The sequence below is a fragment of the Coregonus lavaretus genome (assembly GCF_964263955.1).
Source record: "Coregonus lavaretus genome assembly, chromosome: 6".
Lineage (NCBI taxonomy): Eukaryota > Metazoa > Chordata > Actinopteri > Salmoniformes > Salmonidae > Coregonus > Coregonus lavaretus.
This window is the reverse complement of record NC_139993.1, coordinates 43,863,542-43,879,072: the sequence shown is the minus strand read 5'-3', so window position 1 is coordinate 43,879,072 and position 15,531 is coordinate 43,863,542. Positions and strand designations below refer to the sequence as shown.

Below are 15,531 nucleotides of genomic sequence, written 5' to 3'. Positions count from 1 at the left end.
CGCTCCACCGTTCCCAGGCATAAGTTGCTATCATAATAACCTGTAGAGTCAGCACCCAAAAGACACCCTTCCAATCTGTACTCTATGTACCTACGTTCAAGGACGGTTTCACAGACAACAAAGAGAGAGTGTTCGTATCTGTGAGAAATACAAGTCTTATCTATAAGAAATGCAAGTTTTATCTCATCCTAGCCCCTAACGTTCCTCACATGAATCACAGCCTGTTATGTGAAACAATTTATATCAGTATAGTTCAAACCTATGCTCCTCATTAATGCATTGTTGAACTCGAGGTGATTTAGTCCTCCAACCACTAGAGAGTGTCCGATGTTGGGGGAAAATTAGCTATAATGGCACAGATTCAAAGATGAGTCTTCCTTCTCTTGTCTGTTGGTCACACGCATATCTGCCCTCTCATTGGCTAGAAATGTCCCACCTGATCTAGCCTCCTCCTGCTTGTCTTCCATCTTCGAGGACATGTATTTTTCCATCCTTAGAGAGGTCAATCGGCTATCTTGTCATTATAATAGCTCATCTTTGGAAAGGGTGAATCCATAAGGAGAGGTCACAGTGTTGACACTTTGGAGGTACATTTTTTGAGAGGTTCCAGACATAATTTACACCATCTTGCAGAACTGCCACTTAGGTAGGGGCCTGGGCCCACCCACTGGGGAGCCAGGCCCACTCAATCAGATTGAGCAAAAAAATTATATATATATAAGTCACGAATATGACTGCATTGAGGCATATGTCACTGTGCTTCTATGGCTATATGCACCATGCCACTGCCTACTTCATTTGTTCATTTAGCAAACAAGACAGCACATAGTCCTGTGTATCTCAGTTGGTAGAGCATGGCGCTTGCAACGCCAGGGGTGTGGGTTCGATTCCCACGGGGGGCCAGTATGAAAAATTTATGCACTCACTAACTGTAAGTCGCTCTGGATAAGTGTGTCTGCTAAATGACTAAAATGTAATAATCCAGTGCCTTTATCACAGTATATTTTAGATTTAAAAATGCTAAATGTTTATCTCGACCTCATTGCAAAATGTGTAGAATAGCATGAGATTAGCTATGAAACTGCACATTTTCCTCTCTACTCCATGGTAAAATGTGTAGAATTGCAGTAAATCAGCTTTAAAATGGCAACATTTTCTTTCAGCCTCATGGCAAAATGTGTAGAATACCATGAGATTAGCTATAAAACTGCACATTTTTCTCTTTGCCCCATGGGAAAATGTGTAGAATTGCAGGAAGTTAGCTCATTTTAAAAATTATTATATATATTATTTTTTTTGCAGGCCCACCCTCCAACGGATTTCTGGCAATGCTACTGTTACAGAATTATATGTTTTTGGACAGTGTGTTTTTATAATAAGGCATGCAAGAAATCTATACTTAAATGTGAACTTGAAGATAATGAATTTCAATCCTGCTCGATAAAGCCACACTTTTAATAAGGTAATATTGGCACTCTTTAAACAAAATATAATTTCCCCCAAAAAACATAACAAGATTCAAATTGCTGACCATATTGGCTGATTATGATTGTAAACTTACACAGTGCTTTCCTAGAAGTATTAACCACATTCACATATTTTTTACTGTAATAATATTATTTCAATTTTCTTTGCAAACAGAATTAAATATTAAAAAACACAACTATAAAAAGGTAATATTGAGTAATGGATAAAAATACTAAAAAGCATCTAGGAAATACAAAACGTGGCTATAAAAAGCATTCATTTTATGTTTACATGAAGTCTTCTCAGATCCTGTCATAGCCAGCTCTACGGCGGTTCCAGATGATCAGGAAGGTCAGGACAGCAATCAGGAGGAGTGCCACAGCCGTGGCACCAATAATGATGGGGATGATCCTCTTGTTGAAGTCAGCCCAGCACTCAACCTCTGAAATGCCATAGGGGGGACAATAAAAAACAAAATTTTGTTTATGGAACTTGAAAGGAATTTCTATAATAAATTCATGCAATTTCAACAACTCAAAGACCAGCATGAGCTTCCTGAAACTAGCTTCTTAAATACTGGTTAAAAGAAAAGACAAAATACAATTTCCCTAATACTCCAAAGGAATCACTACTCGAAAATCGTATTCATAGTACTAGGTCAACTTGATGTATAATACACTGAATAATAATGTACCTCATTATAATAACCTAACATACAAATGGGACAGAGAGAGACCTAGGCTGTAACTATGACCCAGTAGACTGGGATGACTTGCTTGAAACCTTTCAGAGCTTCTTGATGGCAACCAAACATAGACAGATGCAATTCAATTTATTGCACAGGACATAATTTACTCCACATAGACTGCATTTACTTGATAATAAGATAACTGACAAATGTCCTAGTTGTAAGATAAATACTGGAGATTTACTGCATATGTTATGGAGTTTTCCCTACCTACATAATAAAAAATATATATATCAGCAAAATTGCATCAGCGGTATTAGAGCCAGAACTTCAAAATGACCCCAGGATGTGTTTGTAAAGTAAATGTAATGTAAAAATTGAAGAGCAATATCGATTTTGTTTTGACTGATTCTGTTACCTTGTACAAGAAGAAAAATTATAAATAATAATATTTCATCTGGATCTTTGGATAATTGATTTTGAGGGGCCGAAAGGGCAAAACCTTACCTTTACAATGTTACATTTAAAAGAGCATTAAACCATATACAGTGAGGGAAAAAAGTATTTGATCCCCTGCTGATTTTGTACGTTTGCCCACTGACAAAGAAATGATCAGTCTATAATTTTAATGGTAGGTTTATTTGAACAGTGAGAGACAGAATAACAACACAAAAATCCAGAAAAACGCATGTCAAAAATGTTATAAATTGATTTGCATTTTAATGAGGGAAATAAGTATTTGACCCCCTCTCAATCAGAAAGATTTCTGGCTCCCAGTCGAGGTATACCAAACCTTTTTTGATATACTAAGAGGACCGTTATTAGCATGTTTTAACCACTCCTATGTAAATGGTAGATTATCTGACACTCAAGAAGAAGGTCTGATCTCATTATTACTGAAACAGGATACATGTGGAAAATATAAAGATCCAGTCCATTTACAAAATTGGAGGCCCCTTACACTTCAGTGTTGTGATGCAAAAATTCTAGCAAAATGTATAGCGCATAGAATTAAAAAGGTATTGTCGGATATTATTCATTCTAATCAGACAGATATTATTCATTCTAATTTTTTACATGGAAGATACATTGGAGATAATATAAGGCAAGTATTGGAAACAATAGAACACTATGGAAAATATGGGAAACCAGGCCTGCTATTCATAGCAGACTTCGAAAAGGCATTTGATGAAGTTCGACTGGGGTTTATATATAAATGCCTGGAGCATTTCAATTTTGGAGAATCTCTTATAAAATGGGTCAAAATCATGTATAGTAACCCTAGGTGTAAAATAGTAAATAATGGCTATTTCTCAGAAAGTTTTAAACTGTCAAGAGGAGTAAAACAAGGTTGTCCACTATCGGCATATCTATTTATTGTGGCCATCGAGATGTTAGCTATTAAAATCAGATCCAATAATAATATCAGAGGATTAGAAATCCAGGGCTTCAAAACAAAGGTGTCATTGTACGCTGATGATTCATGTTTTCTTTTAAATCCACAACTAGAATCCCTCCACAGCCTCATAGAGGATCTAGATACATTTTCTAACCTCTCTGGATTACAACCAAATTATGACAAATGTACTATATTACGTATTGGATCACTAAAAAATAAAAAATTTACATTACCATGTAGTTTACCAATAAAATGGTCTGATGGTGATGTGGATATACTCAGAATACATATCCCAAAGGAAATAAATGATCTCACTTCAATACATTTGTATAGAAAGTTAGCAAAAATAGATAAGATCTTACTACCATGGAAAGGAAAATACCTGTCAATTTGTGGAAAAATCACCCTGATTAACTCTTTAGTATTATCCCAGTTTACCTATTTGCTTATGGTCTTGCCTACGCCTAGCGAACAGTTCTTTAAATTATATGAGAAAAAAATATTCACTTTTATTTGGAACGGCAAGCCAGACAAAATTAAAAGGGCATATTTATATAATGAATATGAATTCGGAGGACAGAAATTATTAAATATTAAAGCATTAGACCTATCACTAAAAGCTTCAGTCATACAAAAGTTATACTTAAATCCGAACTGGTTCTCAAGCAAATTAGTAAGATTGTCTCACCCAATGTTCAAGAAAGGCCTTTTTCCCTTTATTCAGATTACAACAACTCATTTGCAGTTATTTGAAAAGGAAATCATCTCCCAAATATCACTATTTCTAAAACAAGCCATAGAAAGTTGGTTGCAATTTCAATTTAATCCTCCAGAAACGACAGAACAAATAATGCAACAAATATTGTGGTTAAATTCAAATATACTAATTGACAAAAAACCTTTATTTTTTGACAGAATGTTTAAAAAAGGTATAATCTTCGTAAATGATATCATCGGTAGGACTGGTGGAGTTATGTCGCACATGTAGCTAACAAAAACATATGGAAATGTCTGCTCTACCCAAAATTACAACCAAATAATTGCAGCCTTACCGCAAAAGTGGAAGAGGAAAATGGAAGGGGGAGAAAGTAAGGAACTTGTCTGTCGGCCTTGCATTAAAGAACATAATTGGTTAAGGAAAACTGTGATAAATAAAAAAGTATATCAGTTTCACTTAAGGACCAAAGGATTGACAGCCGTCCCATATAGATTGCAAAATAGTTGGGAAGAGATTTTTGACGTACCGATCCCATGGCATAGTGTTTATGAACTGACACGCAAAACGACACCGAATTCAAAAATTAGAATCTTTCAATTTAAATTATTATATAAAATTCTTGCTACCAATAAAATGTTATTTATATGGGGGATACAATCTTCCGCCAGGGACTCAAATCCTGCAGTGCAAGACGTGTCCCCCTGCTTAAGCCAGTACATGTCCAGGCCCGTCTGAAGTTTGCTAGAGTGCATTTGGATGATCCAGAAGAGGATTGGGAGAATGTCATATGGTCAGATGAAACCAAAATAGAACTTTTTGGTAAAAACTCAACTCGTCGTGTTTGGAGGACAAAGAATGCTGAGTTGCATCCAAAGAACACCATACCTACTGTGAAGCATGGGGGTGGAAACATCATGCTTTGGGGCTGTTTTTCTGCAAAGGGACCAGGACGACTGATCCGTGTAAAGGAAAGAATGAATGGGGTCATGTATCGTGAGATTTTGAGTGAAAACCTCCTTCCATCAGCAAGGGCATTGAAGATGAAACGTGGCTGGGTCTTTCAGCATGACAATGATCCCAAACAACAAAGAAGTGGCTTCGTAAGAAGCATTTCAAGGTCCTGGAGTGGCCTAGCCAGTCTCCAGATCTCAACCCCATAGAAAATCTTTGGAGGGAGTTGAAAGTCCGTGTTGCCCAGTGACAGCCCCAAAACATCACTGCTCTAGAGGAGATCTGCATGGAGGAATGGGCCAAAATACCAGCAACAGTGTGTGAAAACCTTGTGAAGACTTACAGAAAACGTTTGACCTGTGTCATTGCCAACAAAGGGTATATAACAAAGTATTGAGAAACTTTTGTTATTGACCAAATACTTATTTTCCACCATAATTTGCAAATAAATTCATAAAAAATCCTACAATGTGATTTTCTGGATTTTTTTTCCTCATTTTGTCTGTCATAGTTGACGTGTACCTATGATGAAAATTACAGGCCTCTCTCATCTTTTTAAGTGGGAGAACTTGCACAACTGTATATATCACAAACATGGGGATGGAAGTGATGCAGACAATTACATTGATAGAAGATACAATCTATCTGCAATATCAAGCTGATCCACCCCCCCCCCCCCCCCCCAAAAAAAAGATTTCTGGCTCCCAGGTGTCTTTTATACAGGTAACGAGCGGATATTAGGAGCACACTCTTAAAGGGAGTGTTCCTAATCTCAGCTTGTTACCTGTATAAAAGACACCTGTCCACAGAAGCAATTAATCAATCAGATTCCAAACTCTCCACCATGGCCAAGACCAAAGAGCTCTCCAAGGATGTCAGGGACAAGATTGTAGACCTACACAAGGCTGGAATGGGCTACAAGACCATCGCCAAGCAGCTTGGTGAGAAGGTGACAACAGTTGGCGCGATTATTCGCAAATGGAAGAAAAACAAAATAACTGTCAATCTCCCTCGGCCTGGGGCTCCATGCAAGATCTCACCTCGTGGAGTTGCAAGGATCATAAGAACGGTGAGGAATCAGCCCAGAACTACACGGGAGGATCTTGTCAATGATCTCAAGGCAGCTGGGACCATAGTCACCAAGAAAACAATTGGTAACACACTACGCCGTGAAGGACTGAAATCCTGCAGCGCCCGCAAGGTCCCCCTGTTCAAGAAAGCACATATACAGGCTCGTCTGAAGTTTGCCAATGAACATCTGAATGATTCAGAGGAGAACTGGGTGAAAGTGTTGTGGTCAGATGAGACCAAAATTGAGCTCTTTGGCATCAACTCAACTCGCCGTGTTTGGAAGAGGAGGAATGCTGCCTATGACCCCAAGAACACCATCCCCACCGTCAAAAACATGGAGGTGGAAACATTATGCTTTGGCAGTGTTTTTCTGCTAAGGGGACAGGACAACTTCACCGCATCAAAGGGACGATGGACGGGGCCATGTACCGTCAAATGTTGGGTGAGAACCTCCTTCCCTCAGCCAGGGCATTGAAAATGGGTCATGGATGGGTATTCCAGCATGACAATGACCCAAAACACACGGCCAAGGCAACAAAGGAGTGGCTCAAGAAGAAGCACATTAAGGTCCTGGAGTGGCCTAGCCAGTCTCCAGACCTTAATCCCATAGAAAATCTGTGGAGGGAGCTGAAGGTTTGAGCTGCCAAGCATCAGCCCTCGAAACATTAATGACTTGTAGTAGATCTGCAAAGAGGAGTGGAACAAAATCCCTCCTGAGAGGTGTGCAAACCTGGTGGCCAACTACAAGAAACGTCTGACATCTGTGATTGCCAATAAGGGTTTTGCCACCAAGTACTAAGTCATGTTTTGCAGAGGGGTCAAATACTTATTTTCCTCATTAAAATGCAAATAAATTTATAACATTTTTGACATATGTTTTTCTGGATTTTGTTGTTGTTATTCTGTCTCTCACTGTTCAAATAAACCTACCATTAAAATTATAGACTGATCAGGTCTTTGTCAGTGGGCAATACTTTGTAGAGCCACCCTTTGCAGCAATTACAGCTGCAAGTCTCTTGTGGGTATGTCTCTATAAGCTTGGCACATCTATCCACTGGGATTTTTGCCCATTCTTCAAGGCAAAACTGCTCCAGCTCCTTCAAGTTGGATGGGTTCCGCTGGTGTACAGCAATCTTTAAGTCATACAACAGATTCTCAATTGGATTAAGGTCTGGGCTTTGACTAGGCCATTCCAAGACATTTAAATGTTTCCTCTTAAACCACTAGAGTGTTGCTTTAGCAGTGTGCTTAGGGTCATTGTCCTGCTGGAAGGTGAACCTCCGTCCCAGTCTCAAATCTCTGGAAGACTGAAACAGGTTTCCCTCAAGAATGTCCTTGTATTTAGACCCATCCATCATTCCGTCAATTCTGACCAGTTTCCCAGTCCCTACCGATGAAATACATCCCTACAGCATGATGCTCCCACCACCATGCTTCACTTTGGGGATGGTGTTCTCGGGGTGATGAGAGGTGTTGGGTTTGCGCCAGACATAGCGTTTTCCTTGATGGCCAAAAAGCTCAATGTTAGTCTCATCTGACCAGAGTACCTTCTTCCATATGTTTGGGGAGTCTCCCACATGCCTTTTGGCGAACACTGAATGTGTTTGCTTATTTTTTTCTTTAAGCAATGACTTTTTTCTGGCCACTTCTGTAAAGCCCAGCTCTGTGGAGTGTACGGCTTAAAGTGGTCCTATGGACCGATACTCTTTGTCCCCATGTGCAGTTGCAAACCGTAGTCTGGCTTTTTTATGGCGGTTTTGGAGCAGTGGCTTCTTCCTTGCTGAGCGGCCTTTCAGGTTATGTCAATATAGGACTCGTTTTACTGTGGATATAGATACTTTTGTACCTGTTTCCTCTAGCATCTTCACAAGGCCCTTTGCTGTTGTTCTGGGATTGATTTGCACTTTTGGCACCAAAGTACGTTCATCTCTAGGAGACAGAACGTGTCTCCTTCCTGAGCGGTATGACGGCTGCGTGGTCCCATGGTGTTTATATTTGTGTACTTTTGTTTGTACAGATGAACGTGGTAGCTTCAGGCGTTTGGAAATTGCTCCCAAGGATGAACCAGACTTGTGGAGGTCTGCAATTGTTTTTCTGAGGTCTTGGCTGATTTCTTTCTGATTTTCCCAGGATGTCAGGCAAAGAGGCACTGAGTTGAAGGTAGGCCTTGAAATACATCCACAGGCACACCTCCAATTGACTCAAATGATGTCAATTAGCCTATCAGAAGCTTCTAAAGCCATAACATAATTTTCTGGAATTTTCCAAGCTGTTTAAAGGCACAGTCAACTAAGTCTATGTAGACTTCTGACCCACTGGAATTGTGATACAGTGAATTATAAGTGAAATAATCTGTCTGTTAACAATTGTTGGAAAAATTACTTGTGTCATGCACAAAGTAGATGTCCTAACCGACTTGCCAAAACTATAGTTTGTTAACAAGAAATGTGTGGAGTGGTTGAAAAACAAGTTTTAATGACTCCAACCTAAGTGTATGTAAACTTCCGACTTCAACTGTATACTGAGATCATGTGACAGATCATGTGACACTTAGATTGCACACAGGTGGACTTTATTTAAATAATTATGTGACTTCTGAAGGTAATTGGTTGCACCAGATCTTATTTAGGGGCTTCATAGCAAAGGGGGTGAATACATATTCACGCACCACTTTTCCATTATTTACTTTTTAGAATTTTTTGAAACAAGTTATTTTTTTCATTTCAATTCACCAATTTGGACTATTTTGTGTATGTCCATTACATGAAATCCATATAAAAAAATCAATATAAATTACAGGTTGTAATGCAACAAAATAGGAAAAACGCCAAGGGGGATGAATACTTTTGCAAGGCGCTGTATAACGCTACAGTAAAATAATAAACAGAATGCTTTCGTAAATCATAAACGGAATGGTCCCTAAAATTGTAAAATTGACATACCCTCTCCAAACTTCCCATTGGTGAGTTTGAAAGCTTGGAACTGAAGAGGCACAAGCTTCACTCGAAGGTTTTCAGCCAGATGAAACTTGGTCTGAGAATTACACTTGAAGCTGCGGCCAGCGGCAGTTGGGAACAGCTTTTCATGTTCTATCACCCCAGGATAGTTCTTATTCCCTAATGGTGAAAGAATATGCTCAGCCTTGTTTTTCTAACAATGAAATCGGTTGAAGAATATCCATGCATTTGTTTCAAATAATGTGTCTACTTGTGAGATCATGTTGGTCTACTTACCTTTGCCTGGTGCCAAATTAGCGTTGACCTTTGACACATAGGATAGGTTCCCTTCCTGTGGGAGGAAAAATTATTAATAATGTGCATTAAATAAATAAATCATTGTCTTTATTCAAAGCCAAACATGCATTTGAATGAGTATGCTTCTGCTCAGAGCCATGTATAGATATAATGTATTGCTCCGCTTCTGATCATTATATGGAAGAGTTGTGGTCAACCTGTGATTATTCTCAGTTATCATCTCAGAGTCGGAGAGGAAAGGAAAAAACATTTCCAGTTATAAGGTGATGTGGTCATATGTGTTAACATCATGTGTGACATGAGAAGATGGAAGTTTCTGAATTTGTACCTTTTCAAAGGTGAGATTCAGATAGCCTCCCTCTCCTACAATAGCCAGGGAGAGAACTGCCTCTTTTTCACCACATCTACCCGTAGCGAGGGTGGTGGTAGGGTCTAAGTTGAAATAGGAAGCTTTCTGAAAAAATAAGGATCAACATACCATTGGATTGGAAAAGGACAAAAACAATAGCAAACAAGTGATGATGTAGGAACAAGTGATAACTTAATTATTGTTATAGATTTAGAGCTACTTAATAATATACAGTGGCTTGCGAAGTATTCACCCCCCTTGGCATTTGTCCTATTTGGTTGCCGTACAACCTGGAATTAAAATGGATTTTTTGGGGGTTTGTATCATTTGATATACACAACTGGGCTACCACTTTGAAGATGCAAAAAAATAATTATTGTGAAACAAACAAGAAATAAGACAAAAAAAACAGATCATTTGACACTTAGATTGCACACAGGTGGACTTTATTTAATTCATTATGTGACTTCTGAAGGTAATTGGTTGCACCAGGTCTTATTTAGGGGCTTCATAGCAAAGGGGTGAAAACATATGCACGCACCACTTTTCCGTTATTTATTTTGTAGAATTCTTTGAAACAAGTTATTTTTTTAATTTCACTTCACCAATTTGGACTATTCTGTGTATGTCCATTGCATGAAATCCAAATAAAAATCAATTTAAATTACAGGTTGTAATGCAACAAAGTAGGAAAAAAGCGAAGGGGGATGAATACTTTTGCAAGGCACTGTAGTATCATAATGATTGTATGGTCGATCTCATGACCAAACATAGTAATGTGTATGAGAATGGCCATTGTCTGTTTTTCACAGTTTAGGTGGCAAACCACATGAGATCTCACCCCTGATAGTGAAGTGCTAAAACACACAAACAGAAAGTGCTGAGAAAGTGACTGTCCCTACCTTCTTCTCAATAACTATGTACTCCACTCCCATGGAGACCTTGATGCATGGCTTGCCTGCAGTGTTATTCACCACATAGTTTCCAGTGACAGGAACAGTCTCTTTGGGCTGAAGGACAGGCTTCTGTGGTAGGAATGATTGCTCAGTGGGCTCAGGGTTGTTTAGGCCAGGCTCATCTGTGGTGATGATGGTGGGGTCCAATGCAGCAGTCATAAGGCTGTTTCCTTTAAAGCGGTATAGTGACGTGTGAAGTGAAACCGTTTACAGAAACCATCAACCCAGGGCAACATTCACATGCACAATTACAGATCCCCTTAGGTTAATCTTATTTTTACAATGAACTTAAATAAATCATTGTAAAAATGTGTTTGTAACAATTTGTTGAAGTAGCCATGATTATGTCTGTAACATGTTTTTACCTGCAATGATTTAGACTTTTTAAGAGTACACTTCCACTGTTTTCTAATATTATCTCAGAATCAAATTCAGATTAAAATGGCCTGCATTTATTCTGATTGCAGATTATATTACATGTTGCATGGTTAACTGCCTTGCTGCCTTGTACAGTATCAATTTATATCAGACTACCACTACCACTGAATAGATTAGACATTATTAGATAGAGGTGCATGCAACTCACCCATTATGATCGCAACCAGTAGAAAAAGTATTGTTTCACGATGCATGTTGTTTTTGAGTTTGGCAGTCATCTTGTGTGTTCAGTTGGGCGTTTGTGTTGTGACCAAATGTATGAGATGTGATGTGGTGAGTTCATCTCCAGAAGACCAAAACGCCTTGTTCAAGTGATGAGCGCCTTCAAGGGGAGGGGCAAAGAGGTAAAAAAAAAAAAAAAGATTCATGAGCTATCTTTAAATGGCTGATATACAGGATATGATGTAACTAACTTTACCTTGTGCTGTTGCAGGTTAGATATCTTGTTATTTGTGTCTACTCAACTCTTTATCTAAAAAGATAGCATTAAAGCAGGTTGGTTCAAAGGACATGTTGATTGAGCAGTTTCTATGACAATTACTTGTTTGAATTAACCAGGAGTTACAGGCTTTAGACTCTAAATTGAAAATATGAGGAAAATGTTTATCAAAGATTGTATTTGTATCATACCTGGACCATGATACCTATATACATTGATTATATGATTGGTTCATGTTTATTGCACCGGAGCTGTGGTTGGATTCTGGGAATGGCTGTGCTGCTGGGGAAATCAAACTGTGCATTAGCAGGCATTGGAGGAAATCGGGGTCAAAGGTAGAGAGGGACAAAGTATCTCCTAAAATACACAGTACTGCAGCAATGTGTCAATGCACGTCAGGATTAACTTTGGATTGACAAACTGACAAGCATTTTTGGAAAGGGTCATGTTTACCCATCCAAGTATTTTATAATGGGAGAGCGGTTGTCCCATGGCCTTCCATTTACATCTTAATAACATGGACCTCTGCTATTGTATTACCCTCTGACACACACTAATACTAAACTAATATTTATGTTTACTTTAGGGATAGAACATTTGTTTTCATTAGACCAAAGGTTTTGATAAAGTCATTGCATGGCATGAAGTGGCTATTACAGGTAATTCATTTGTGATAATGTGTCATTTGACCAGCACAGTTATAGCACATTCACAGAGGTTTTATTCCATAAATTATAGAGGAGACATGACAATAAACCCTCCTCAGGCACTTGACTCCTACATAGTTTTCTATCATGCCTGGATTTTTTTACATGGGTAAAAAACAACAACTGGTATCACAACAAGTGACTGTAGGAGGATAATATGTTCTTAAACATGTCCATCATTTTTCTTGCATGCCAAAAACTCTCCACAACTCAAAGACAGGTATTGATTTTCGAAGAATGCAGGCATGGTGGTGACAGCAGATAAGTAAACATTTACTCTGCTGTCACTGGGACTGCCTGGATGCCTTTCTGCTTGTGCACTGTCTCATTTTATTTGAACAGGTCTGTGTAGGCGAATAGACTACAGTCAATCATTTCAGAAGTAGGAGTCCAGTAAGGAACGAGATCTGGTCTCACATTTCCTTCTCTCCGGACCTGGGACATACATGTCTTTGTTATGAAACTGGGAGTGAGACTATGTGTGCTAGTAGTGCTCTCTCTCCAATTTTGGGCTCCAGGACAGGGGCAGGATCTGGAGCCAGAGCAGGTCCTTGTGTTCTGTGATGACAAAGACGTGGAGACAGCTGTGGACTTGGCCCTTGTCAAGTATAATGAGAAGCGTCCTTATGGAAATCAACTAGCACTCTACCAGATTCTGGAGGCCTCAACGGTAGGTGACATACTGAGAACATTGTTATTTATATTTATTTATTTATCCTGTCCTTTTTGCATACATCTTGATGAATGATGTGTTGATTGTGTTGATGAAGAGAGAATACGAACATTCCTACACCGAGTCACAGTATTGCGTTTCTCTCTTGTAGTCTCAGAATGACTCAGGCACTCAGTACTTTGTGGAATTCAATGGCAGGGTCACTGACTGTCCAGCAGGGGGAAACAAAGTCTGGAAAGACTGTGACTACCTCCCCACTGGGAACAAGGTAATGCTTTGTTATTAGATTACATCTCTGGGTAATCTGTTTTTTAAATAATAATAATAATAAAACATTTGTTCTGTTTATTTATCAGGTGCCAAGCCCTTGTAATGCAACGGTCCACATGTCAGAGACCGATAAAGAGGTCCTGGCAGTTTTCTGTGACCCAGTTGGTTAGTTTTTCACTTCACACCAAGTAGACCAAGCCATAGATCACATACAAGTCTATTTATACTTATAGTTTTTCCAGACAACCAGATAAATGTTAACCAAAGATTGACTCATGTAGCAGAACATTTATTTTAGTTGATTTAGATTAGAATCACCAAAAATATGTGGTTAATTTTCTATACTGACAACCCTCTCGTTTTCAGTGGAGGCCCCTGTTGTTGCTGAACGCTCCACATGTCTGGGGTGTCCTAGGGAGATTGACGTGGACAGTGAGGACCTAAAGGCTCCCGTGACATACTCCATCACCAGGTTCAATGCTGATTCTGACTCCAGCCATCACTTTGTCCTGAACAGTGTTGGTTTCGCTACGAGACAGGTAAATCAGTTGCAAATCTCACTGGGAGTTATTGAATGTTACAAAGGCTAGTTGACTACGCCACCTGGTGGACTCTAAACACCTAGTTCAATTCAAAACTGATTCACACTGTAGGGCCAAACCGAGCCAAACTGAGCTGAACTAGGCCAGGGCTGGCCTGGTTACACATCTACCATAGCTGCTGGAACCATGCTGGAAATGACCATGTGAAAAGAAAAGATCAGAGCCAGTACGGTACGGTTCGAGCCCTATAGTGCGAATCAGGTAACAGAGTGACCAGTTGGGATCAGGGGTATTGGGTCCTACAACAATTACCAACAACACAAATATTTTTTAAAGATATCTACTTTTGTAAAAATATAATTTAAGTTAAGTATCTTTGCTCATCCCTTCCAATGGAAATATGCCAAACCTTCTCCTTGGCTCTGGCATTAGTAGGTGTGGTGTGGCTATATTTACCTCTATGGGTGTGACCCTTGGACTGTAATGTACTTGTTGGAGTTAGGAGTGTCATTCCAGAATCCGTTGGGGGGAAGGGCGGCTCAAACGAATGTCTTTGAATAACTTATTTATTTCACATGCTCCTCTTAGGTGGTTGCTGGATTCAGGTATAGACTGATGTTCGATATGAGGAAAAGCAATTGCTCCAAAGCGGACCACAAAGAGCTGAACGATGAATGTCATCCAGATCCTGAAGATGTGGTAAACCACAATGGAGCTCATAGTATTTTTTGAATAGGCTACAGTATATTTAATATATGATTCTGCTGTTGTAATACTTCTGTATGTAAATGAAATGTATCATGAATGCTTGTCCCTGCCATCTCTGACATCCTGTATCTCTAGGAACTTGCTCACTGCAATTCTACAGTAGATGTGGCACCTTGGAGGCATGAGACTGCAGAAGCAAATGTGGAATGTGCACCAGGTCCCCTTCAGAATTTTGTGAGACATTCTGCAAACTTTACTACTATAGCATATTAATGATGCTCTGAAAATCAGATAAAGTAATAGCGTCATGATGTGTAGGTATGTATGTATGTTTTGGGAATTTGTGCTAAATGGATGATTATGACAAGGAACATTTTTCCATTCACAGGAAGTCTTTAGAAGAAGGCCTCCTGGATGGTCTCCCTTGAGGAACTTCAACAATTTTGCTGAAGCAACCCCAGCCTCAACTGCTTCAGCTAAAGAGGAGTCTTTAGAGGAGTCTCAGGAGCTCAGCCCGACTGCTGTCACCACGGCTAGCAGAGACCCAGAGCCAGCCCTGCCCCCCACAACTACTGCAGAGAGCCCTTTCCACTGCCCCTCCAAGCCCTGGAAGCAGTTTGTCCCCCCAACAACCCCCAGCTCTGAACAGGAGAAACGCACAACACCTTTGCCAGTGATAGAGGAGGGCTTAAGTGATTTAGACTTGCTGGGAAAAAAATAAGTGAATGCTATATAATGCATTTGTATCATAAGCATACCTGCTGATTTGAAATAAAAAGAATAATCATTTTATTCTCTTTTTGACAATGCAATTCAATCTTACTTTTTCATTCCCTCAAAGTGCATCTTGACTGTTTGGCCATTTGATACTAAAAATAAATAACTAAATGTATTCAATTGT

The 15,531-nt window shown here is 39.3% G+C and overlaps 2 protein-coding genes across 2 annotated transcripts; one reads left to right on the top strand and one right to left on the bottom strand.

Moving 5' to 3' along the window:
- Positions 1–1,436: 1,436 nt before the first annotated feature.
- lamp3 (lysosomal associated membrane protein 3) lies at positions 1,437–11,763 on the bottom strand. Its single transcript, XM_084163708.1, has 7 exons — positions 11,710–11,763; positions 11,440–11,613; positions 10,800–11,023; positions 9,877–10,002; positions 9,528–9,582; positions 9,237–9,410; positions 1,437–1,909 (listed from the first exon to the last, which is right to left on the bottom strand). Exons 2-7 carry the CDS (start codon positions 11,507–11,509, stop codon positions 1,770–1,772), a joined length of 789 nt encoding a protein of 262 aa, XP_084019834.1. The 5' UTR covers positions 11,510–11,613; positions 11,710–11,763; the 3' UTR covers positions 1,437–1,769.
- Positions 11,764–12,762: 999 nt separating this feature from the next.
- Positions 12,763–15,527, top strand: LOC311130958 (kininogen-like). Its single transcript, XM_084163789.1, has 7 exons — positions 12,763–13,107; positions 13,262–13,378; positions 13,467–13,545; positions 13,747–13,919; positions 14,511–14,621; positions 14,766–14,864; positions 15,019–15,527. Exons 1-7 carry the CDS (start codon positions 12,895–12,897, stop codon positions 15,349–15,351), a joined length of 1,125 nt encoding a protein of 374 aa, XP_084019915.1. The 5' UTR covers positions 12,763–12,894; the 3' UTR covers positions 15,352–15,527.
- The last annotated feature ends 4 nt before the right edge of the window (positions 15,528–15,531 follow it).